Source organism: Chionomys nivalis, chromosome 6, assembly GCF_950005125.1.
Source record: "Chionomys nivalis chromosome 6, mChiNiv1.1, whole genome shotgun sequence".
In the NCBI taxonomy this organism is placed as follows: domain Eukaryota; kingdom Metazoa; phylum Chordata; class Mammalia; order Rodentia; family Cricetidae; genus Chionomys; species Chionomys nivalis.
In genome coordinates this window covers 5,319,492-5,344,554 of record NC_080091.1, presented here as the reverse complement: position 1 = coordinate 5,344,554, position 25,063 = coordinate 5,319,492, and the positions used below count along the sequence as shown (strand labels likewise).

The 25,063-nt window shown below is 55.6% G+C and overlaps 2 protein-coding genes and 1 pseudogene across 2 annotated transcripts; 1 reads left to right on the top strand and 2 right to left on the bottom strand.

Moving 5' to 3' along the window:
• The first annotated feature begins 313 nt into the window (after positions 1–313).
• Lingo3 (leucine rich repeat and Ig domain containing 3) lies at positions 314–11,499 on the top strand. The gene is made up of 2 exons (XM_057772209.1): positions 314–415; positions 8,401–11,499. Exon 2 carries the CDS (start codon positions 8,447–8,449, stop codon positions 10,217–10,219), a length of 1,773 nt encoding a protein of 590 aa, XP_057628192.1. The 5' UTR covers positions 314–415; positions 8,401–8,446; the 3' UTR covers positions 10,220–11,499.
• A 4,565-nt stretch (positions 11,500–16,064) lies between these two features.
• On the bottom strand, positions 16,065–18,688 carry Oaz1 (ornithine decarboxylase antizyme 1). Its single transcript, XM_057772126.1, is given in 6 exon segments — positions 16,065–16,483; positions 16,556–16,641; positions 16,719–16,891; positions 16,967–17,053; positions 17,055–17,112; positions 18,475–18,688. Coding segments are annotated over 6 exon segments (684 nt in total). The 5' UTR covers positions 18,621–18,688; the 3' UTR covers positions 16,065–16,349.
• A 3,123-nt stretch (positions 18,689–21,811) lies between these two features.
• On the bottom strand, positions 21,812–24,693 carry LOC130875624 (cathepsin Z-like; annotated as a pseudogene).
• Between the last annotated feature and the right edge of the window lie 370 nt (positions 24,694–25,063).

Genomic DNA, 25,063 nt, shown 5'->3' with positions numbered 1-25,063 from the left:
CGGTCAGGTGTGTAGTGAGTGCAGATGGTGGAGGACTGGTCTGAGAGGGAGGGGATAGCGGAGGAGTTGGCGGTTTCCAGAAGGTTCCAGCGGGACAACTTGCCTTATCTGGGGAGCCCCCAAGCATTTCCGGGAACTCAGTGTCTGCGGAGGCCCCTAGGACCAGGAGGTGCCAGGCACACGGAGTGCCCGGGGGCTGCGTCCCCATCTGCCCCCGACCTGCTCCAACACGTGTCGCGCGCGCCCTTTGCAGCTCGCGCGCGCCCTAGCCATGCGCACGGGGATGCGCGGCGGGAACGCGCACGGCAGTGCCCGAAAGGCGGCGGTGGCGGCGGTGGCAGCGGTGGCGGCGGTGGCGGCGGCTCGTGGCTGCTCAGAGCGGCCCCCGCGCCCTGTCCGAGGCGGAGCCGCCCAGGTGAGTGGCATCACTGCAGCCCGGAGACCCCCCTCCGGACTCCCCTCGCATGCTCCTCTTCAGCCGCTCTGCGCCCCCGGGAAACTTCGGGGTTGTCCCCGCCTCCGGGAATGCAGTCTAGGGGATTGAGGGGCGCATCTCGGGGAGCACCCTGGGGGACGCGGAACGGATATGCGCACTGCGGCAGGGGGACACCCGGGATGGAGTCAAGGCTCAGCGCCCTGCTATCCCCCGCCAGCCAATGCAGGGTGAGGCGCGCGAGATAAATTGAGGGGTCTACACGCGTGACTCGCGCATATTTGAGGTCCCCGTTGGGAGGAACTGGGATGCTAGGCAGACCCGGCAGATACACTCTGCAGGCCTGTGTCCCGGTAGCAGCCACGGTGGTGGCCCCGTCCATCCATCCCATCTCAGAGGCCAGGCCTGGTATCTCCTGGGGCCTGGCCAGGGAGGCCACTGGGCCCCATTCAACAAGTTGGGAGACGCAGAGCTTGGGTTCCAGTTGGACACAGGTGCATGTTCCCACTCCATCTCACAAGTGAGGGCTCCCAACGCCAGAGTCCCCGAGACACAGGTGTCCCTCCTCCCAGTGGGGAGAACTCAGAACTTGGGGGGTCTGATGCATTTGGGAACCTCTACTGGTGCCAGGCAGCTTCTTGTGGGGGGGGACATCCCATCTCAGAGCCCAAGCCAGACCTGAGACACCCCCCCCCCCTTATTTCCAGTGGCACTGGGGAGGGGACATCCGGTGCCTGCCGGTTGATGGCTGGGATGGGGTGATTGGGACTTGGAACCTGGTGGGGATTTTTAGCAAGAACAGACCTGTCAGAGCGAAGGCAACCTGAGAGGGCTCCCCGGAGGAAGCATTCAGCCCGCAAAGGCAGGTGTTAAGGGGTGAAGGACAGAAGGCAGGGCGGCTCCACTGGGAACGGAGGGTTTCAAAAGCTCAGTCCTGGTCCCTCTGAGCTGTAGCAGCTGTTTGGATGGTCTCAGGTGACCCCATGGGTGACCCCTCCACAGACTCTCAATGAGTTGTGGAAAGTGGAAGAAGGCACCCAAAATGGGGTGGGGGACCCAGTGGGGGCCCCCTTAGCCTCCTAATTGCTCTTCTGTCCCTTGTCCCTTCCTACAATTGACACTCTATCCAGGCAGCCACTTCCCCCCAGGATCAAGCACTATGATGGGTGTCATCAGCTCCCATCCGTGCAGAATACATGCGTGGCCGGCCTCAGTGTTTCCATCTGTAGAGTGGGGGTGGCCGTTGCCATCCACCCCCAGATGCAGCCAGGCTGTGATCGCTCCTCAAAGGGTGGGAGCACACAAGGTCCCAAACCCGAGGTTTTTGTGCCTCTACCCACAGGGCTGTCACTCCCAGGCACTCATGAGTCACAAGCGACTCACCAGGTAGGAAGGTTTTTAGCAGAACTTCCCAGCAAGCTTCAGAATGAGGGGTGGGCAGCCCGGGCAAGCCACCTACCACCTCTCCGGTCAATCTTGAGAACACCAAGAAGTCGGCTTTAGTAAAATCAGAGCTGGCTCAGGTGACCCCCGGTGACCTCCCTGCTCTCCAAATGCTGCCGTTTCTACTTTCAGGGCAAGCGGTGAGCAGATACAGTATATACCGGGGGCTCAAATGTTTGCCAGTCTAGAAGCTTCCTCAACTTTTCTGCTGCGGCGGGTGGTGGGGAGTCTGCTCCTCCTCTCAGGCACAGGCTACTAAAGAAATTGGGTCAGGAGGCCCCCCTGCCCCCCAAAATGGTGGACAGGGACCCATGGCAGATGGGAGGTTAATTAGGGCTTTAATGAATTGTCATGGATTAAAAGCCCCAGGAGGACCTAGATCTAGGACGGGAGAATGAACCAGCCCTGGAGTCGGGGGGGGGGGGCTGGGAGAGTGTCCCCAAAAATGCACTCAGAGAGGAGGGTGCTCATGGGAGTGTACCAAGCCTGTCCTCACCCCACTTTACCCTATACTCTTTTTTTTAATATTTATTTATTAATTTATTTATTATGTATACAATACTCTGTCTGTGTGTGTTTGCAGACCAGAAGAGGTCAGCAGACCTCGTTACAGATGGTTGTGAGCCACCATGTAGTTGCCGGGAATTGAACTCATGACCTTTGGAAGAGCAGGCAATGCTCTTAACCACTGAGCCACGAGACAGGGTTTCTCTATGGTTTTGGTTCCTGTCCTGGAACTAGCTCTTGTAGACCAGGCTGGTCTCGAACTCACAGAGATCCACCTGCCTCTGCCTCCCAAGTGCTAGGATTAAAGGCGTGCGCCACCACCGCCCGACTACCCTATACTCTTATTGTGGTGAGGGGACCCAGGGATGACAGACAGGAGCCTGTTTCCCCCCCCCAGCACGCAGCTTCATTCTTTCCCAGGATGGCCTCAGTGTCCTGTGGCCAAAGAGGGGACAAGGGACCCCGGATTCCCAGCACACCTTGTCTTCTCTTGGACCGAACACTTCTTTGTCAAATTCCCTCAGAATCTGTAGCCAGAGAGAGTTGGGAGGGGTGGCAGGAGAGGCCTCTGTTTCCCAGACTGCTCCTGGGGGTCCCACAGCACGGCTCAGGCAGATGTCAGACCCCAGGGAGGGTAGTTGAGAGCCTCCATCCTCCAGCAACCCCTGGCTGCCAGGCAGCCACATACCAGTCCTCCTCCAAACCACGGTGACCCTGGGTGAGAACCCCCCCCCCACAGGCTGCTGGAGGAAGCCACCACCTGCCACAGGGACACATGTCTTCCTCAGACCCAGAGAGCACGGAGGCCCCTTCCTCCCTCTGCCAGCCAGTGTCACAGAATCTTCCTGTTTTCCTGCCTGCCTCCTCTGACTATCTCGAGGTGACACCAGGTCACAGTGGATCCAGGATAGTCCCATAGGCAGGGCCCTGCTCCACAGGAGGTGACCTATCCTAGGCCCAGGATGGTCCTATTTCCATAGATTGAGGGCAGCCACTAAATGCTTGCTGAACGAGGGAGTGAGGGAGATCTTCTCCTAACCTAGGCAGCACCTGGTGGAAACTTCTGGAAGCAAGCCAGCCCAGGAGTTCTGCTTGGTCTCCAGGAAAATAGGGAACTGAGGCTCAAGGGAGACGAACAGGGATGTGGCTGAGCAGACCTCTGTGTGTGCACATATGTGAACACACGTGTGGCAGTCAGGGACTCTGAGCTGGTACTTCCGACCATGCCTCCTCTTGCTCTGTATTCCTTGGCTCCCTATCGCCAGGAATGTTCCTCAGTCCACCTGGGCACTGGCACAGGGCTGGCCCGATCACACGGTGCTGCCCTTCCCTTCGCTGGCCCTGCAGCCTCCACTCCCCTCCTTCAGGAAGGTTCTCCAAACCTTCAGCTGATTTACTCACATTTTTTCTGTCCGTTCATCCTGTCAGCGAGCGACAGGGACAGGACACAGTCGACCATCAAGTGTGGGACTCCATGATAGGAAGTGTTCAGAAAGGGGGAATTCAGAGACAGGACAGATTTGTGGGTACCCAGGAACTGAGGAAGGGGAAGGGGTAATGGAGGTTTAGTTGGAGGCGTTTTTAGATGTACCGAGAGGCCCTGGGAGTCCACTGGAAACCGTGGGCCTTCAGCTCAGGGGTGGCAGGAGCCAAGGATTAGAAGGACGGTGACTGGGCAGGCTGGACCCCTTGCAGCCCGCCCAGGCTCCCAGGTCCTGCCAAGGCCGCAGCGGTGGCTTCTCATGCATATTAATCAGTCGTGTCCTTGAAGCCTTAGGTAGGGCTCTTCCTTGGGGGGCGGGGGCGGGTATCCATATGGGGCTTGTCAGACCCTAAAGCCCCATGAGGGCTATCTCAAGGGTTCTACCATGGGGTAGGAGTGAGGAGAGGCCAGAAGGTTCCAGATTCTGGTACAGGAGGCAGTTGTCTGCTCCTATTGTCTGCTGCAGAGCCTCAGAGGGGCCTTTGGGGACAAAACTGTCTTTTTGTTGATCCTTTATTTTTGCAGTGTTAGGAATGAAACCCAGGATCTCTCACGTGCTAGACCAGTGCCCCACCCCGACCACGCCCCCAGCCCCTCACTGGGGATTCTAGGCGGGGCTCCACCCTGACCACGCCCCCAGCCCCTCACTGGGGATTCTAGGCGGGGCTCCACCCTGAGTCACACTCTAGTCCTATTTTCCTATTTTACATTTTTGATTTGTTTGTTTGCCTGTTTGTTTTTTGAGACAGGGTTTTCCTTTTTTTAACATTTTTATTGGTTTTTATTGAGCTCTACATTTTTCTCTGCTCTCCTTCCTGCTTCTCCCCTCCCTTTCAGCCCTCTCCCAAGATTCCCATGCTCCCAATTTATTCAAGAGATCTTGTCTTTCTCTTCTACTTCCCATGTAGATTAGATCTATGTATGTCCTCTTCGGGTCGAGACAGGCTTTTGTGTGTGTGTGTGTGTGTAGCTCTGGCTGTGTTGGAACTCATTCTATAGGCCAGGTTGGCCTCGAACTCTCAGAGATCTTCCTGCCTCTGCCTCCCAAGTGCTGGGGTTAAAGGAATGCACCGTCACGCTTGGCTAATTTTCCCCCAGATTTGTTTATTTTATATGTACAGTATGTTGCCTGTATGATGTCTGAATCGCTTGTGCGCAGTGTTCCAGGAAACCCGAAGAGAGTCGGATCCCAGGGAACAGAGTTACAGGGGGTTGTGAGCCCCTACATGGGTGCTGGGACCCAAACTCGGCGAGCATCTGGAACTAATCACTGAGCTATCTCTCTAGCCCTGTACCCTTTTTTATTTTGAGAGAGGGTTGCACTAAATTACATCTTGTACTGAAATTTACAATCCTCCTGCCTCAGCTTTTGGGGCACTGGGATAACAGGCCTGTGATACTGCTCCCAGTAGGTTTGGGGTATCTTTTTATTTTCAGTTTTCTGACAGAGCTGCCAGCACCTGGTGGGGTGTCTGGCGGTTGAGCAAAGCACCCCCTTTTCTGCCTGTACCACCAAGCGTGAGACTGGGGTGCCAGGCGCCAGTCTGGGAGACACCAGAGACTGGCCTCTGTCCCTGGAGTGGGACTGAGGGGAGCCTGGGTGACGCCCACAGGAGGGCAAAAGATGACCACTGAGCCAGTCCTACTGCCTCACTCTTGCCAGCACTAGAGACAGAGTCAGGATTGCTGACAGTCTGAGGGCTCAAGTGGCTCAGAATCCACAGCGAGAACAAAAAGGCCACATAGTGGTTTAGTCCTCAGAAGGTGAGGGATGCTCCAAGAGGAACCAGGACCTGGAGCAGACGGTTTTGTGGTGGCCCTCCCCAAGGCCACAGAACAGCTCAGGACCCCAAGACCAAGCTCTCAGCACAAAGGAGATTCATTTTCCCCAAAGGGACAGAGGACAGGAGATAGAGGAAGGGACATTTGTCCCTGAGGGACAAAGGGCTGCCGCCTCTGGATAGAGGGGAGACAGGCGTGGCCCCTGGGCGTGCTAACTAGGTGAGAGGGGAGGGAGACTGCTCCCTGGCCCTTCTCCTCAGCCTCAGGGAGGGGGACAGACTTTGGGAGCTAGCTTTGGGAACTTAATCTTGGGCAGAGGGGATGGGGGAAGGGCAAGGTCTGCCAGAGCCATGCTCCCCCTGCTCTGGAGGGCTAGTGAACCTTCAGAGGAGAAGAGAGGGAACAGAGAAACCAGCCCATCCAGTGACATCCTCCCTGTACCTCACAACCCACTGCCCAGTGCCCTGGACCCCAGGGACCTCAGCCCAGAGGCCCAGGACCTGGAGCCGCCCTGGAATTCCAATTCCCCACTGTCATCAGGGACCAGGGATTGGAGCCTTCGGCCCCTACAGTATGTTCAGGATTTCAGAGGCTCAGAGAGGGTTTCCTCTTGCCTGGGGCGTGAGATGGGAAGGGGCTTCCGAAACCTGCAATTCCCTCTTACCTCCGTAAACGTCCAGAAAGGACAGTAAGTTCCTTCAGGCACCGAGTAATAAGAGGCAGGGTCCAGGCTGAAGAGCTGGTGGCTTCAGAGAGCTGCCATTCACGCGCCCCGCCCCCCACGGCTTCTCTAACACACCCTGCGGAGATGACAGGGCCAGGCCTGCCGGGGAGGTTAGAGTTGAAAAACTAGGTCGTCCTTTGAGTGGCCCCTGCCGGGCTGGCTCAAGAGCCCTGCTGTCCCTGAGCGGTGGAGTAATTATAGAGAGAGCCCTCGCCCGCGCCCTGCTCTCCGGTGCCCTGCTCGCCCGCGCCCTGCTCGCCCGCGCCCTGCTCGCCCGCGCCCTGCTCGCCCGTGCCCTGGACGGATTTGGCGGCTGAGCTTTGAGAAGCCAGAAGCAGAGAGGGTGCAGGGGCCATCAGGGATTGCACAGTGAGGCTGTGGTTCAGTGGCTGCGACCAGAGACTCCGGACCTGTCAGTCCATGGCATCATCTATGAGAACTGGAGGTTCTTTACTGAGAGGATGCAGAGACAAACAACGAGTAGTAGGTGTTCAAAACCACCCACATAGCCGGCTCCGGGCCACCCTGGGCTATCTGAAGAGGTGATGGGGATGGCCCAGCCATGACGTGCTCATGGCATAAGTCAGATCTGAGCTCAGATCCCCACCACCCTCATGAGAAGCTGGCACAAGGGCACACTTCTGCATCTCAGCGCTGAGAAGCAGGAGATCCTGGGGGCTTGTGGCTGGACAACCTACCTAGTCAGCAGACTTCGGATCCCCTGAGGGACCTTGTCTCAAAACACAAAGTGGAGAATGAATGCCTAGGACTGCATCCCACTCTGGGCTCCACATGTGTGAACACACACCACAGAAAGACAGCTGGAAAGAGAAGGCAAGATTCTAGGCAAGGGCTCCACCCTGACTACGCCCCCAGCCCCTCACTGGGGATTCTAAGTAAGGACTCCACCCCGACCACACCCCCAGCCCGTCACTGGGGTATTGGCAGGGGCTCCATCCTGACCATGCCCCCAATTCTTCACTGGGGGATTGGCAGGGGTTCCACCCTGACCACGCCCCCAGCCCCTCACTGGGGGATTCTAGGCGGGGGCTCTTCTTTGCATCTGTGCCTTCCAGTCTCTGTCCTCACAAGCCTGGCATACTCAGTCACCAGGGTTGCCAGTCTCAGGGAACATTGAGAAGACAGGAAGGCTGGCACAGACTGCGAGGTCTTGCCTGGGGGCTTCAGCTGCTAACATGCTATAAATAGTTGCCTGGCAGATGGGAAACTGTTGTAACAGAGGCCTGGCAGCCCCGGTCCAGCTGTCTCTTCCCCACCCCGACCCCTGGGTCTGGGCTATAGTCAGGCTGTCGGGGAAACCCTGGTCCAGCTGAGGCACTACAGGAAGTCTCTGCGTCTCTCCCACTCAGGGTCTTTGTCCTGGCCATTACACCTAGAGTACCTTTCCCATAGCCACGGGGGTCACCACGAGTGACCAACTAGGTGTCCTCAGAGGGAGATGTCCTCCGTCACAGTTCCAGACTGCATATAGTCAAACCAGGGTATCCGCTAGGCCTGGCATACTTAGGTCCCCCACCCCAGGCCCTGGGCAAGGTCCTTCCCGTCTCTCTTAGTTCTCAGGCTCAGGTATCTATCACCTTGCTCTGCTTCTTCTCTTCAAGGTTAGCGTCAACTGCTGGTGAGTTGGAGGCCGACCTGAGCTATAAAGGTGTTTGTTTGTTTTAACCTCGTCTACCTGTGCCGGGTGTCGCACGGGGTCCTGCTGAGTGGGCTTGTGGGAGCTGGTCTTTCATTGAGCACAGCGCCCTCAACGGCCCTGCAGGCTGCAGCATATGTCAGAGCCTATTCCATGGCTGAGTAACACTCAGTGTGGATGGCCCATGCTGTTTCTGCTGCTTGGTCGTGGGCAGTGGGTTTCCGTCATGCATACTGTACCGTGGGTATCCGACTGGAGATCTCCTCGTTGTGCAGTCACGGGTCAGCGTCTCTGGTCATGTCTGGCTGGGATTACAAGTGTCCAGGTGCCATGCATGGATAATAATGTCACACTCCCCCTTCCCATTCCAGGTGTCCTGGACGATGCTGGCGTGGCCCTAGGCCCAGACCCTACACCATGACCTGCTGGCTGCCTATGCTGGGCTTGCAACTGCTACTGTTGCCCACAGCGCCTCCTCTGGCCGCTGGCTGCCCTGCCCGCTGCGAATGCTCCGCATCCACACGCACAGTGGCCTGTGGGCGCCGCCGGCTGACTGCCATCCCCGACGGCATCCCAGCCGAGACGCGCCTGCTGGAGCTCAACCGCAACCGCATCCGCTGCCTGAACCCTGGGGACCTGGCCTCGCTGCCCAACCTGGAGGAGCTGGACCTCAACCACAACGTGATCGCACACGTGGAGCCTGGGGCGTTCGCCAACCTGCCCCGGCTGCGCATCCTGCGTCTCCGTGGCAACCAACTGAAGCTTATCCCACCCGGCGTGTTCACGCACCTGGACAGCCTCACGCTGCTGGACCTCAGCGAGAACAAGCTGGTCATCCTGTTAGATTTCAGCTTCCAGGACCTGCGCAGCCTCCGGCGGCTGGAGGTGGGCGACAATGACTTGGTGTTCATCTCCCGCAGGGCCTTCGCGGGGCTGCTGGGGCTGGCCGAGCTCACCCTGGAGCGCTGCAACCTCACGTCGCTGTCCCCGGAGTCGCTGGGCCACCTGCGGGGCCTGGGCGCTCTGCGCCTGCGCCACCTGGCCATCGCCGCCCTGGAAGACCAGAACTTCCAGAAGCTTCCGGGCCTCCTGCATCTGGAGATCGACAACTGGCCGCTGCTGGAGGAGGTGGCCCCGGGCAGCCTCCGTGGGCTGAACCTCACGTCGCTGTCCATCACGCACACCAACATCACGGCCGTACCGGCCGCCGCGCTGCGACAGCAGGCCCACCTCACGTGCCTCAACCTGTCGCACAACCCCATCAGCACGGTGCCGCGGGGCTCCTTCCGGGACCTGGTGCGCCTGCGCGAGCTGCACCTAGCCGGGGCGCTGCTGGCCGTCATCGAGCCTCAGGCCTTCGTGGGGCTGCGACAGATCCGCCTGCTCAACCTCTCGGACAACCTGCTGTCCACGCTGGAGGAGAACACGTTCCACTCCGTGAACACGCTCGAGACGCTGCGCGTGGACGGCAACCCGCTGGCTTGTGACTGTCGCCTGCTGTGGATCGTGCAGAGGCGGAAGACCCTGAACTTCGACGGCAGGCTCCCCGCATGCGCCACCCCGGCCGAGGTGCGTGGCGATGCCCTGCACAACCTCCCTGATTCCGTGCTCTTCGAGTACTTCGTGTGTCGCAAGCCCAAGATCCGGGAGAGGCGGCTGCAGCACGTAACGGCCACCGAGGGGGACGACGTGCGCTTCCTGTGCCGGGCCGAGGGAGAGCCCATGCCCACGGTGGCCTGGGTGACGCCCCAGCACCACACGGTGACGGCCGCCAGCCGGGGCCGCGCACGCGTGCTGCCTGGGGGCACGCTGGCAGTCGCGGACACGAGGCCCCAAGACAGTGGCACCTACACGTGCGTGGCCAGCAACGCCGGAGGCAATGACACGTATTTCGCCACCTTGACCGTCCAGCCGGCCGCCAACCGGACCCAGGGCAATGGGCTCAATGAAACCCAGGTGGGCGTCCGGTTCCCGCTGGACCTCACCACCATCCTGGTGTCCACCGCCATGGGGTGCATCACCTTCCTGGGCGTGGTCCTCTTCTGCTTCCTGCTGCTTTTTGTGTGGAGTCGCGGCCGAGGGCAGCACAAGAATAACTTCTCCGTGGAATATTCCTTCCGTAAGGTGGACGGTCCAGCAGCCGCGACCGGCCAGGGCGGCGCACGCAAGTTCAACATGAAGATGATCTGAGTCGGCCCCACGGTGGGCTGGTGGGGACCTCTCAGACCTCCATCCAGTCCCGGATAATCTCCACCTATGCATATTTGTGTTCCGGGGGGTAAGCATGGAGGCCGAACGTCCTCGGTTTTTGTAGACATCTATTGGACTGTTTTTGAGCAGATCACACACCTTTTGCAGTTCCTGGCTTGTTTTCTAATGGTTTCAACCTGTCTTTTCCACCCTCTGCTGTGGCTCCTGGGCTGAGACCCAAAGCGGCTGGGGACACTCAGGGTCCAAGGTTCCCTATGCAGGTGCAGGCTGTGGCCCAAAAGCCCCTACTCGGCAGTCAGGTTCCCCAGATGCCTGTGGTGGGAGGCCCCTGGGGACACTGGACAGACACAGTGCTTACAGTGGATGCCGCTTTGGCTCAATGGGCACACACAGGGCCCAAGGCTGCGGGGACCCTGGGAGGACAGGGTGTGCACTGGCTCCTGTTCACTGCTACTTGGCCAATGGCCAACCTGGGGCTGCCCCAGGCCCTGCTGAGTGGGAGCCCCATCCCCCACCAGAAACTTCTACCTGCTTGGAGAAGCCATGTCCCCTACAGGACCCTCCGTCCTGCCTTGCTGTATTCCTAGATATCTGCCCGCAAGAGTGGCTGCCCCGGTCCTAGGAGAGCCTCTGCAGATGTAGTCCCCTGGGGGCAGCGTGAGCAGCAGGGGCTCAGAGGGCAGACCCAGTCACCTATCCCAACTAGTTTCCTCCCCCAGCATCCACCTCTGTCCCTTCACTTAGGGACAACAGACTGCAGCTCTCCTCCTGCCCAGCTGTGACATCTGTGGTTTCCTGGGCCCTCGGTGTCTTCCTTTACAGAACATATCTGAGCCTGCAACCTTTGCCCAGAGAGTCCAGAGAGAAACACAACTTCATGCAATCAAAGCTCAGACCAAGCTTGGCTGGGAACATGGGGACCCTTTGGTCCTGTACTCCCTCCTTAACCTCTGCATCACACGCAAACTGGTCAACAAGACACAGGGACTGGGCGGGAATGGCATTCTCCAGACTCCATCCCTGAGCCGGACAGGACCGATCCCTTTGGTCCTGGAGCATCCTCTTAGCCCCTGTTGCCATGGCAACCCTGAGGGCCCTCAAAACAACAACCAACGCTATCCAAGTGCCTTTAGAATCATTAAAAGACAGGAGGGGTACACTCCCGGCAGGGCTAGGGGTCACAAAGTGTCAGAACGTTACAGTGGGGTTCCCCATTCCCAACCTCTATCCTCACCCACTGCGTTGAACTGAAATCCAATAAAACAAACTGATTTAATACAAAAGTCAGGTTTTTATTATTATTATTCCCATAGGAGGTGGGACACAGAGCGGCTGCGTTCCTCCCTCAAGGTTAGGGAGCTGGGTGGCTCTGGCTGCAAGGGTGACCGAGATGGAAGTTGGAGGTGGCTGAGGCAGGAGGATCAGGAGTTCAAGGTCAGCCTCAGGTACTGTAACTGTCTGTAGACCTCAGTGCTGGGCCTCACCCGGCATGCAGGAAGTCTTAATTCTACCTCACCTCAGACACAGGGTGTCACCAGCAGCTGTGGGATGGCTCTCATCTCAGCAGGAGCTTCAGGAGCTCAAAGGCAGGTGGGCTGCAGGCGGAGACAGTTTCTATGATTGGGAAAGTGTAGGTGGCTGTGGCAGGATGTGGGAGACATTTTTACTGTGAACAGAGATGGACAGTGATTTTCCCCTGGCCATACAGCAGGCAAAATGTATAACAAATTCTAATTAGTCTTAAATAAAGCCCAGAGTCAGATATTAGGGGTGAAAGCTGAAGGATCAGAGGAGCAGTGAGGCCAGCCACTGACCTTTGACCTCTACTGCACTGAGCTCCTTTTTTTATTATGTATAGTGATCTGTCTAAGGCCAGAAGAGGGCGCCAGATCTCATTAGAGATGGTTGTGAGCCACCAAGTGGGTGCTGGGAATTGAACTCAGGACCTCTGGAAGAGCAGCCAGTGCTCTTAACTTCTGAGCCATCTCTCCAGCCCACTGAGCTCCTCTTTACGCCCAGCCATACACTCCTGTCTTCACCTACTAGTGCTGGGTGGGATTAAAGGCGTGGGATCCCAAGTGCTGGGATCTTTGTGTGAGCTGTTTCTCCTTTAGACCCAGACCCTGTAGCTCAGGGTGGCCTTGAAGTAACAGAGATCCCTCGGCCTCTGTCCCCGAGTCCACCACTCCCTGGCCTCTAGTGGCTTAGCTCCGCATTCTGATCCACAGGGCAGCTTTATTTGCTAAGCCATAAACAAATATCACTCCAGCAGAACAGGGCTGGAGAGTTCTCTGGACAGTGACCCCACCGAGGACATGAGCCTCAGAGAAGGCCCCAGGATGTGTTGCCTCATCTGTAGGTCTGTAGATCCCCTGAAGAGAAGTGTCTGTCCCAGCTCTTGGCTGAGACACTAGCCTGTCTTTTTATAATTTATTCTTTATCTATTATTTAACAGAATCTCTTGTAGCCCAGGTGGTTTTCACGAGTGCTATCTGAGGGTGACCTTGAATTTGGGATCTTCTGCCTCCCCGCCTCCAATGCTGGGAGAGCCGCCTGCTCATCTTTGCGCCTCCCTTACCCCTACCCCAGGGCTTGCTCACTTCAGGGTCTCAATTACTGACTTCTGTCCTCGAGGGTGCTAGAGGTGAGGGGTGTCCCTGGGAAGGAAGGCCCCTGCCCCACCCTGGCAGGGGCCAGGCCCATGTACTTTCTTCCCTTGTCAAGGGGCCCGGGCTAGCTTTGGGGGCTGAGTTCTTGGGGACTTACTACCTGTGTCCTCCTGATGTCCTCTGGGCTGGACATTATCCCAGTGTCCCGGGGAGATGACTGACACATCTTATTTATTTTTAATATTTATTATGTATACAATATTCTGTCTGTGTGTATGCCTGCAGGCCAGAAGAGGGCACCAAACTCCATTACAGATGGTTGTGAGCCACCGTGTGGTTGCTGGGAATTAAACTCAGAACCTTTGGAAGAACAGGCAATGCTCTTAACCACTGAGCCATCTCTCCAGCCCCAACTGACACATCTTATTTCCTAGGGGAGAGGTAGTCCAGGGAAAACAAACAGTCACGAGGACCACACAGCACCATTAAGGTGGGGTCACAGAACTAGACAGGTGTCACCTCCATCTCAGGGGGTTCTCAGAGCAAAAGGCTTCAGTTCCTTCATAAGGCACCCTACCTGTGCATGTGCTCTCCCAACAAGTACCCCCAAATCCCCACAACAGCAAGAGTAACTCTAGTCACCCACTGGGGGCTGCTGAAGCAAGCGCTCTCACCTGGCGGCTCAACCCTCAGCAACCAGCCGCTGGGGTCTACTCAGGTTCAGGAAGAAACCACAGCCCAGAGGCTCCACACAGGGCACTTTAAAGTCCAAACAAAAAGAAAACATATTCTCAACTTGTGGTCCAAGTCTGTGATTCCAGCTACTTGGGAGGCTGAGGCAGTATTATCTCAAGGCCAACTTGTGTTGTGAAATCCTGCTTCAAAACAAAAGTGAAAATAGGCCTGGCTCGTGGGTGGAGGCCATGCCTAGAATCCCCAAGAAGGGGGCTGAGGGTGTGGTCATTGGCAAGCAGTTGCCTAGCCTGTGAAACCCTAAGTCCATCCTCAGCAGGAGGGAGATAGCTCAGTGGTTAAGAACACGCATGGGTTTACAGGATCTGGGTTTGGCCCAGCACCCATGTTGGCTGGCTTACAATGGCATCTAACTCCAGGGAATCCAATGCCCACGGTCCCTCAGGCAACCCCACATATGTGGTGCACACATTCTTGCATATATAATTCAAACAAATAAAAGTAGTCAGGCATGGTGGCATTCACCTTTAAACCCTGTACCTGAGAGGCAGAGGCAAGAGGAGCTTTGCAGCAGCCAGTTACAGTGAGATGCTGTCTCAACAGTGAAGGAAGTGCAATGGTCTCGGCCTTGCTGGGGTGGCCGGCTGTCACTAGAAGGCCTGATAATTTGTGCACACATGGACTGTTTACCTCAGTAAAGCTACTTGGCACACCTGTGAGCACACCTTTATGGGAACAGAAACCATGAATGTGTGGTGGCAGTGATTATCTCCCCTCCTAAGGGGTTCCCCAAGGGAAAGAGGCTGTCAGGCTAGTGTGGTACTTATGATACTGCCTTCTGCTTTTGAGAGTGGCTGTGTAAACCAGGCCAGCTCGTACTTCCTCTGGGCAGTAGGAAGACGGGCATGGCCTTGTTGCTGTTTCCTAAGAAGGCTATGGTCAGGGAGAGCTGGCTCAGGGAAACGGGGAGCCTGGAGCCCGATCCCATCCCACAAGGCCTGCACTATCAGGTCCCCAACGCACCCCATCCCACCTCCCTCAGGGTGTGGGTGGTGGCAAATGTACGGGTCACCCTAACACCACACTCTAAGCCTGGTGGCTCTCCCAGCCGAGTTCCTGAAACCCCAGAATGTACCACAATTAATGAAAACCCAGAGACAGATATTGGGGCTCTACCTGAAGGTCAGAAAAGCCTAACAGCCAGCCACTGGCTCTAACCTCTCTCTGAAGTGGCGATTCTGCCCCAGGAATCCTCAGAATGAGACTGTGACTAAGAGCTGTCTCCTCCCATTTTATATTCCTCTCTATGCCTGGTTTCTATGGCAAATTAGCATGGCCACTGGGATTGGAGGTGTCACCACTGCCTGCCCTGCTAAGGCTGATGCGGGACTGTTTTACTCTGACCTTCAGGCAAGTTATTAAAATACAAACATCAGGGGCTGGAGAGATGGCTCAGTGGTTAAGAGCACCGCCTGCTCTTCCAAAGGTCCTGAGTTCAATTCCCGGCAACCACATGGTGGCTCACAACCATCTGTAATGAGGTCTGGTGCCCTCTTCTGGCCTGCAGGCATACACACAGACAGAATATTGTATACATAATAAATAAATATTTAAAAAAAAAATACAAACATCACTACATTGGAAGCTCAAGAAACTGCTTTTGGTGGTCCAGTGGGACATATGACCCCAGGACCCCTAATCTACCTGGGTCCCCAAGCAAACCATACGTTCATACGTCACTACTAGAACAAAACCTAGGACAGTAGCACCAGCCAGTCAGCCCAGAAATCATGAGAAGAGCAGCAAGATCATGAAATTCTAAGACATCCTTGGCTACATAGGGAGTTCAAGGCTGGCCTGGGGTATGAAAGACCCTACTTGAGAAATAACAGGATGGAATTATGTTGCTAGCAGGGGAAATCAGGTCTCCATAAAGGCAGGCAGCTATTTCTGTGAGCTTGTGTAACCCCACAGCACCCTATGTGCCCAAGAGGGAAAGGTATTTCAAGGATGGCTGATGCTGGAACGTGGGGCTGCCTGGCCACTGCCAAGGCCTAACCTTCCTCCCTGCAACCCCTAACCCTGCCATGCACACACTCTAGACCACTCACATTCACCTGCTGCACCGGTGCTGTTACTTTAACTCCTATGTCCTATTTACAACCCAGCCCCAACCCCACTCCAGTGGCAGGAGTACCCATGTCCACCCCGGACAGCTGAACAGGCAGCTTTGGCCCAGCCTGTCCCTCACACTCCACCCTGGCCAGCAGGAGACACTTCAGCCCTTTCAAAGTACACGGTAGTCACCTTTAGTCAGGTGCCTCAGGAGCAGTCAGACCCCACAGCTTCACAACTGTCTAGGACACCCCAGCCCCACCACCCACTTGGGTGGCTTAGTAGTGCCTGGAGGGCAGGACTTCGATATCCCAGAGCCCTCCCTGGTTCTGTGCAAACACCACCCACAGTCACCCAGTAGACTGGAGCCCAACCCAGGCCCCAGGGCAGGACACAGACACAAGACACTAAGCGAGATCACTTTATTGGATTTGAGCCAGGGAGGTGACACTATCTATCTCTGCCAGGATTCAAAAAAGGCTGCTCTAGCACAGGGCACCTGATCACCTTAAACATCAATAAAAAAAGTAAAATAGAAACCTTTATTTAGAATTAAAGCCAACACTTGAGTGTGACAAACACAGCATTCAGTTCGAAGAAGCACCCCACTAGTGGAGTGAGTGTTTATTCTGCACAATCACGACATGTGGACAAACCCGGGAGAGCACAGGGACACTGGGCAGGGCTGGCACCTAGTCTTCCTCGCCCGGGTCCTCTCTCTCCAGCGTGTAGACCATGAAGCAAGCATCGGGTCTCTTGGGGACGAGGGGATGCCCGGGTCTCACAATCTCAAAGCCAAGAAAGCTGAAGGTTCGGAGCAGGGTGGCTGTGGGGGACACACAGTCAGAGCCTGGGGTGCCAGAGCTTCCCTCCCTGGGGAGCCCACAGCAACACCCACCTCTGTCCTCACGGTTCTTGGGGAAGCAGATGAAAACATGGTCGGCCCGGAGCTGCTCCTCTGCAAACTCCAGAAGAGCTGTGAAACTGAGGGGAGCAGGTGGCCATTAGCCACCTGGGCCCAGACCCCAGATCCCCGATAGTCCCAGAGAGAAGTGGCCCACCTGTCCTTGCTGCCCTCAGGCAGGGGCCCAGCTGGGAGCTCGATGTAGAGGCCACCACCGTTCCACACTGCCCTCCAGGTGACCTGCGTGGTCTCCGTGAGTGTGGACTGGATGCTCAGGACCCTGGTCTTGTCGTTAGACGTTGGCTCCTCTGTCACATTCAGCCGCTCGTCCTGGGGAAGCAGGGCTTTCAGGATGGCCAGCTCAGCATGCAGAGGCAGGCACCAGGGCTCCCCACGGGTACTCACAGAGTAGAGGACGCTAGCTGAAAGACTGTGATCCCGCTGACTGTTCCCTCGCCCACCTGGGATCTTCAGGGGTGGGTGAGGGACATCAGGAGCACCACCGAGGCCCCGGACCCAGGTTACTACAGCAATGGAGGGCAACCCTAGAACTGCAGGAGACAGTGCGTAAGTGCAGGAAGTGGTGGGACCCCAGGGCTTTCAACTCAAAAAGCCACTGAGGACAGTGGTCCCAGCTCACTGACCCTCACCTCTGTGGCTCTGCCTCTTCTGGAGCAAAGTAGGGCCCCATCAGGGCCTCAGGCTGTGTCATCTCGGCACTGTGGTCCACAGCAGGGAGCTGGGCCATCCCTCTCCCCTTGCTGCCAAGGCAACCCACCATATACCAGGCCACCTCGCTCCTTTCTGAAGCTCAGGCCTAGAGCTTCTCCCACTCTCCTCTCCAGCTACCAGTGGTCCCTGAACTTCACCTCAACCAAGTCCCCTCCCCTTCCCACTGTCACCCAATAGGACCCATCACAGCCCTTATCAGTTCAGTCACCCCAAAGCCCTCCCTCCACTACCCGCACCCTTCCCAAACTAGTTCCCATCCTGCACCCTTTAGGTGAGACCCCCACACACATCCCAACCAAGTCACTGCACAGACCAACTGCTAAGTGGGCCCAGAATCCACACACCCTGCCCAGAACCAGGCTCTTCCACCCGCTGCCACCCCAACCACCCACTCCATGTCCCCCAACACCTGGCCACTTTCAAGGCTCTCCCAAAACTGATCCAAGTCCATTCACAGTACTGGAATCCTCAACAGGCAAACACCAAATCCAACCTAAACCCTAAATCTAATCCCAACCTCTCCCCTACCTGCGACCCTCTAAACCCACACAAGCTCCTCCCCCAAACCCCACCAGATCCCACCATAAAATGAGTCCTCGACGTGGAGTCAAATCTAACTCCAGTGCCTCCAACAGTACCCCAAATTCGAGTCTTCCGTTAACACCTTTCAGATGGAAACACAGACCCTCCCCTCTAGAGGACACACGGCTTGTCAACCCACGTCCCCCCAACCTAACCCCATATCCTCCACCACCTGGCATCAGATCCGAAACGCAAATCTCAAAAAATCAAGTCTCCAATCCCCTTCCCGGATCCTCCCCAAATCTTGGGCTCAGCTCGCAAACCCCGGAATCCGATTAGAACTCCAGGTCTGACCCATCTTCGGGCAAATATTGACGCACCCCATTCTTCAACCAAACCAATCCCTAAGTCCTCAACCTGAGACTCCCTAATCCCACTCGAATCCCAAATCCGCATCCGTGACCCGCGCCTCTGGCCCCGCCCCGTCCCACCCCCGGCGCGATTGTGGCCTCCACAAAGGGGCGGATCTCGCGCTGCCGAGACTTATCTGGCGCCCCGAGGCCGACCCCGCTCCGGGCCTGCGCGCACTGCGCCTCCCTCTACGGCCTGCGCGGACGCCGCTTCTGGGAGCTTCGCCGTGGCGGGGACAGGGACCTCACCTTTCGCTGCTGCAGCCGCCGCGGCTGTACTGACTAAGAAGCGGCATGGTGCGGCTAGCGTGGAGCGTGGCGCTGCGTTTATCCCCTTCCTTCTCTCTGGCGAAGCAGTGGCTGTTGAGAATCCGCTGCAGGGAGGATTTCACCATCCGGCCGCTGGGGTCCGAAACCAGCAAAACCTCCGCAGCACTCTCCGCGCCGCCGCCGCTGCTCGCCGTTCGCAAAATGGCGCCGGCGCTGACGCCCGCATTTATATGCGTCGTCACCGGAGGCCACGCCCCTACACGCAGGCGTGAACGCGGCTGCGTGCGCTGTTGGAGGAACGGGGTGGGGCCATGACGGCCGCCGCGAAAAAAAAAAAAAAACCAACCGCGTCCCGCCTCCTCCGATCTCTGATTGGAGAAGATGGGAAAACAGACGGAAGGTTTCCGTTGATGATTAGCTGTCGCCCGGAGAATCCCGCCCTCGAGTGTTTGCGTCACTCTGCAGCAGGCAAGACAGGAAGAAGCAGACGCGTCCCGCCCCTGCAAGACGCTGATTGGTCAGTGTACGAAAATGGACAGACTTGGTCCCATTGAGTATTGGCTGGCACTCTAACGAGCCCGCCTCGAGCTTTTGTGACGTAAGGGGAGGAGCCTTGGTGACGCCACAAAGCCCCGCCCGCCCGGGCCCCACGGCTAGGCCGCTGGGTACCTAGGCCTTGCGCGGTGGTGCGGTCCGCGCTTCCTCCACCTCTTCCCGTGGTCGCTTCGCCCTGGGGACCCCGGCCCCAGAGTGATTGGTTGGTAACTCCCGAGGGTGTCTGAGGCTGAGATACGCCGCTGGCTGGGCGCCCATCCCCCTACCCGACGGAATCATCTAATGACCTTGTAATAACGGATAATTACGTTCTAAATTGGGACTCGTTGTTTTGAAAACAATTTACAATTTAAAAGAAAATTAAGTTAAATATTTAAAAAGTTAAGATATTCCAAACTAGAGAAATATTTCAAGTCAAATTTAAGCAAAATTTTAAAACAAAAATGGAAAAAATTAAACAAAAAATTCATAGATCCAGTTTGAAGGGTTTTCCCTGTTTTCTTTCTTATTTTCATCTCCTTTCTGTCTTTCTCTCTCCCCTCTCCTCCTCCTCCCTCCCCCAGGATTTCTTTGTGTAGCCCTGGCTGTCCTGGAACTCGCTCTGTAGAGCAGGCTGGCCTTGAACTTGGAGATCCACCAGCCTCTGCCACTACTTTGTGTGTGTATGTGACAGAGAGAGAGAGAGAGAGAGAGCGCACACACAAATTACAGTGTGAGCCAATTCAGGAAAAGTCTGTGGTAGTGATGTCCAAGCTGAGGTAAGAGGATTGCTGAGTTCCAAATAATCCTGTACTGAAAAAAATTCCACGTCTTTAAATGACCGAATAAAATCCAGGAAGCTGGGCAGTAGTGACTGTGCTTTTAACCCCAGTCCTCAGAAGGCAGAGGCAGGTGAATCTCTGTGAGTTTCAGGCCAGCCTGGTCTACAGAGTGAGTTCCAGAATAGCCAGGGCTACACAGAGAGACCCTGTCTCAAAAAACAACAAAAATTCAGTCATTTCTAGAGATGACTTAGTGGCTGAGTTCTTCCTGCTCGTGTAAACTCAAGTTTGGTTCCCTGCGTCCCTGCAGGGAGCCAGCATCATTGTAGTCTTGCTTCCAAGAGTACCTGCGCACACATGTGCACACACACACAATTTTTTTAATCAAATTGAAAAAGTGGCTCACCAGAGAGTGCCTGCTGCTCCTGCAAAGGACCGAGTTCAGTTCCCAGCACCCACATCAGGTCAGCTGAGCTCCGTCTTCTGTCTGCCTCACACCGACACGCCCAGGTGTGTACTCACACTCAGCCACACAGAAATAACCTATGAAACCGGGAAGGACTGGGTGCAGAGAGAAGCCCAGGGGCAGAGCTGGCTCTTCCAGAGGACCTGTATTCACATGCAGCTCACAGCTGACTGGAGTTCCAGTTCTAGGAGATCTGACCCCCATTCTGACCTTTGTGGGCACCTGTACCCACATGGTGCACAGACATGCATGCAGACAAAACATTTATTATTTTTATTTTTCAAGACAGGATTTCTCTGTAGCCCCAGCTGTCCTGGAGTTTATTCAGTAGACCAGGCTAGCCTACTACTGTGTCTTTTGAGACTAAACTTGGTCAAATATAGCCTATTTGAACAGCACCTTGACTTAAACAGCCATATTTCACTTCCGGGTTAAAATCAGAACGAGGTTCATGTTTGGAATGCGTAGCTGTGGGAAGGAAAGTCAGTGGTCTCTGCTGGTCAGTGGGGACAGCTTCGGATGGAGTCCAAACCTCGTCCTCACCAAGCCAAAGACTCCCTTCACCCCATGCCAAGTCAGTAAAGTCCATTCTTGTGGGGCTGCCTTTCACACTGCGTAAACAAACGTGCACTTTCCTGCGGCTGGAGAAAGGGCTCAGCAGTTGAGCACTTATCGCTCTTGCAGAGGATGCGGGATCAGTTTCCAGCATCCACAGCAGTGACCTAAGAGCACCTGCACCCGCACAGTGAACATAAACTCACACATGAAAAAGCTTAACTCTTAGACCACACTTCCTTGCACAGTTCTGTGATGCCGTGTGCTGGGGTTGAACACAGGGTCCCATATACAGAAGTGTACTCCTGAGTGACCTTCAGTCAGAAGGTCACTGGTTTTCTTCAAACTCCTCTGTGGCGGGCTCAGGGGCAGAGCCATGCCCAGAATCCCCAGTGAGGGGCTGGGGGCGTGGTCAGGGTGGAGCCCCGCCTAGAATCCCCTGACCCTGGGTTCCCCACCCAGTACTATAGAAGAGTAAAACCCACAGCAGTGGCCCTCTTGAGTTCTAGTACAGACTCTCCCGGTCACAGAAGATTCTGCCCATTTTGTACTTACAAGTTGAGGCACTGTGATTACGAAAAACAAATCCTGCAGGAGAAACCAACCCAATTTCTGGTAAATGCTTCCTCTTTTCTGTTGCCAATTTTAGCAGAGGCTCGCACCCCCCACAAGTAGCATGGAAGCCTTAACTTCCGCGATACTCATTTGGGTTTCTTTTTTCTTTCTTCCTTTTTTTTTTTTTTTTTGGTGAAGCTAGAGCCTTTATTCACCGCTTAGGCAGTCTGGGATTGTCCTCCCCTCCCGAGGATTCCAGGGTGACATCAGAACTGTTCTAGACCATAGCTGTCTTCTCCGGGTGGCTGAAGGCGGAGCTCTGTTCTCGGGTGGCCACAAGCACCGTTTCTAGATGTCCAGTGTCCGGTGCTGATAATCACCCAACCCTGCCATGGCTTCCAACGTTGCCTCCGGAGACGGCTACTTAAACCATGGGGTCCCCGTATGTGCCGGCCTCCTCGATGGCCAGGCTGTAGCTGCCACCTGCGCCTCCCTAGTTGGTGCTGGTTAGGATCCTCATCCAGCCCCTCTCACCCCAAGGTTCGCCCCATGAATTACGTCAGTCACGGAGATGATGATGTCTGGTCGTGGTGCTGCTCAGCGTAGATGCCGCCAGTGTAGTCCACCATCTTCTCCGATGGGACCGTTGGTGTAGATCTCTGCCGTCATCTTCTCCCTACCAGACAGGGAGCCATAGTCACCCACTCTCCAGAGGGTGTAATTCTGGGTGGGATGGCACTCTGAATTTGGTACAGATCCCACACTGGTTAAAGTTGTTGCAGGTCTCATCGGGGATGCCATGCTTACGGGCATATGCGGGTTGCACACTGGAAGGTCATTGCCACAGTCGATGGGGGGGGGGGTCGATGTTGATGGGTCTGCCATGGCGCTGCTGCTACCATCGGCCCAGGAGGAGCCACAGTACTGTGGGACATGCTGGTTCCTGGTGACGCTGACATGGTTGACACCGTCCACACTTCTCCAGCCCTAGTTCTTGGGGATGTCCGATGCGGCCGAGGATAAGTCCTGCGCCCTAGCTGGGCCTGGGGGTCCCCGCGAAGGGGCCATAGCAGGTCTGGCCCGCGCCGCACCGTCAGCAACAACAGCACCAGCCACGGCTGCAGCAGCGACCCGACGAAGCCATGCTCCTGCTCCTCGGCCTGCTTGGATCCGGGATCATGCACCGGACCTTCGACCCCTTGACCTGACCAGCGACCCACTCATTTGGGTTCCTTATTCTATTACATTTTATGTCTTTGTTGTGTGTACTGTGTGTGTCCATGTGCAGAGGTCAGAGGGCAATCAGCGATCAGTCTGACCACCCACCATGTGGGTCCCTGAGATCAAATTCAGGTTGCCACCGTGGCCTGAAAGCACCTTTACTCACTAAGCCATCTTGCCAGCCCCCCAAAGAGGAGCGTGTGCCAATGTAACACACCTAGCTGGCTGGGACCAAGCAGGAATCTGACTGGGCCTGGGAGGTCAGAAGAGGGCAGCGGATCCCCCAGAATTGTGTTTACAGATGTTTGTGGAAAGCTATATGGGTGCTGAAACTGAACCCCAGGCACAGTTTCAGGCCAACCTGGTCTACAAGGTGAGTTCCAGGACAGCCAGGGCTACACAGAAAAGCCCTGTCTCTAAAAAACAAACAATACGAAAAAGGAAGGAAGGAAGGAAGGAAGGAAGGAAGGAAGGAAGGAAGGAAGGAAGGAAGGAAGGAAGGAAAAGAAAAGAAAAGAAAAGAAAAGAAAAGAGAAAGAAGAGTTAGCACTCTTAAGCACCAAGCATCGGCTGAAATCTTGATCCTCTAGCTTCTCAGATCACATCTTGGGGTGTGAGCCACTTTACACGGTTGTGTATTCCAGCCTCCTGATATTGGTCATTGCTGCGGAGAGAATCCCGGGCCGCTGGTGTGCGAGACTGGCTTCTACCCACTTTGCTATTTTTAAAATTTTTTTTGATACAGAGTCTCAAGTAGCGGGTGTGGGGGGGTCCTCAAACTCACTAAGTAGCAGAGAATGGCCTTGAATTACTGAACTTCCTATCACAGCCTCCCAAGTAGTAAGAGATTTAAAATTCTGAGTTTATTCTCTGCTGGGGTTGGACCTTCCTGGTGGGGCTCCACCTGTGACCATGCACCCACGGCACACACCTGTGGGCAGTCAGAGGCGAGCTTGGGTGAGAGGTTCAGTTCTTACATCTGGTGGACCCTGGGGACTAAACTCAGGTGAGCAGGTTTAGCGAGAGCACTAAGCCATCTTTTCTGCCTGTAGTTTGTGTTTTGAACAGGACTTGCTCTTGCGCCCAGGTTGGCTTGAAGATCTTTTTGCCTCAGCCCCCCAAAGGATCCACGATGCCCAGCTGCCGAGGAACCTTCGGGACCTGGTATTCAGTATGTAGACTGCTGAGCTGAGTCCCTGTGTCCGTGTGTCAACAAGCAGGACTCCGGACGCAAAGGACAAGGGTCAGAAGCATAGAGGCTTGCTCCGGGGTAGAAGGAGAAAACTGACTTCCGAAGTAGTCCTTTGACCCTCCAAGGATACCAGTCCCCACTCCCCCAATCCCCACTCCCAGACAAGCACACACAGGATGAATAAAACGACATTTAAATTGTTAAGTGAATTTAAGAATAAGCAAGCATGATACCACACAACTGTCAGTCCAGTACTCAGGGAACTGAGACAGGAGGATTGGTGTTAAGTTAGAGTTTAGCCTGGGCTACAGTGTGGAACTGTCTGAAAACAGCCAAGACAAGAGGCAGTTCACAATGGCACAGCCTTTAGTTCCAGCACTCAGGAGGCAGAGACAGGCAGATCTCTGTGAGTTCGAGGCCAGCCTGGGATACATAGGGAGTTCCAGGTCAGCTAGGGCTACACAGAGAAACCCTGACTCAAATAACAGCAGCTGTTAGCATTCAGGCATTGATGCTGCCTGCTCTCAGGGACCAACAGGGCCCTGAGCAGCTGCAGTTGGCAACACTGTAGCTTCCACAGCCCCCAGGAAGAGCTCTTCCTATGCACCTGTGCGTGCAACATCCCTGTAGAACAAGCAAGTCCTTCTCCCCTCTCTCTGCTCTCCCTCGGAGACTGTCTCTGCCCCGCCACTAGCCCTCCCACATGAGCCCCTTTGCATGGCGTGGTTTTGCAGCTATCCCTTGGCTCCAACCTGCCAAGGTCGCCTTTCACTGCTAAACTATTACAACAACAACAAACATCAATAACTAACAAGTTTTAACAGGGGGAGGAAGGCCGGACAGATGGTTCAGCTGTTAAAGGCTGGGCTCACAAACAACGTGGGGCTCCCCATCTCCGCGCTCCAGCGGGCCTGACTCAGCACGGCCGAAGCCTGCGGAAAACTCTTGTGGCCACCGTCTCCACCACAGCTGCTGCTCAGCGATAATGCCCAGCCCCTGCAACTGCCCAGGGTTGGGCCAGGACAGCATGCAGAGGCAGGGAATGAGTCCTGTAGGGCCATACTGAACTGGCCGATCTTAGAGTGGGAGTTCTTTTCCAGTAGATACTGCTTCCGTTTTTTTCAAGTATTTATATTAATGAACTATAGAAATGAACCCTGAAAATATAGTCTTTATATTTATAATATTTTATTTAAAAATATATATAGCCAGGCAGTGGTGGTGCATGCGTTTAATCCCAGCGCTCGGGCGGTAGAGATCTCT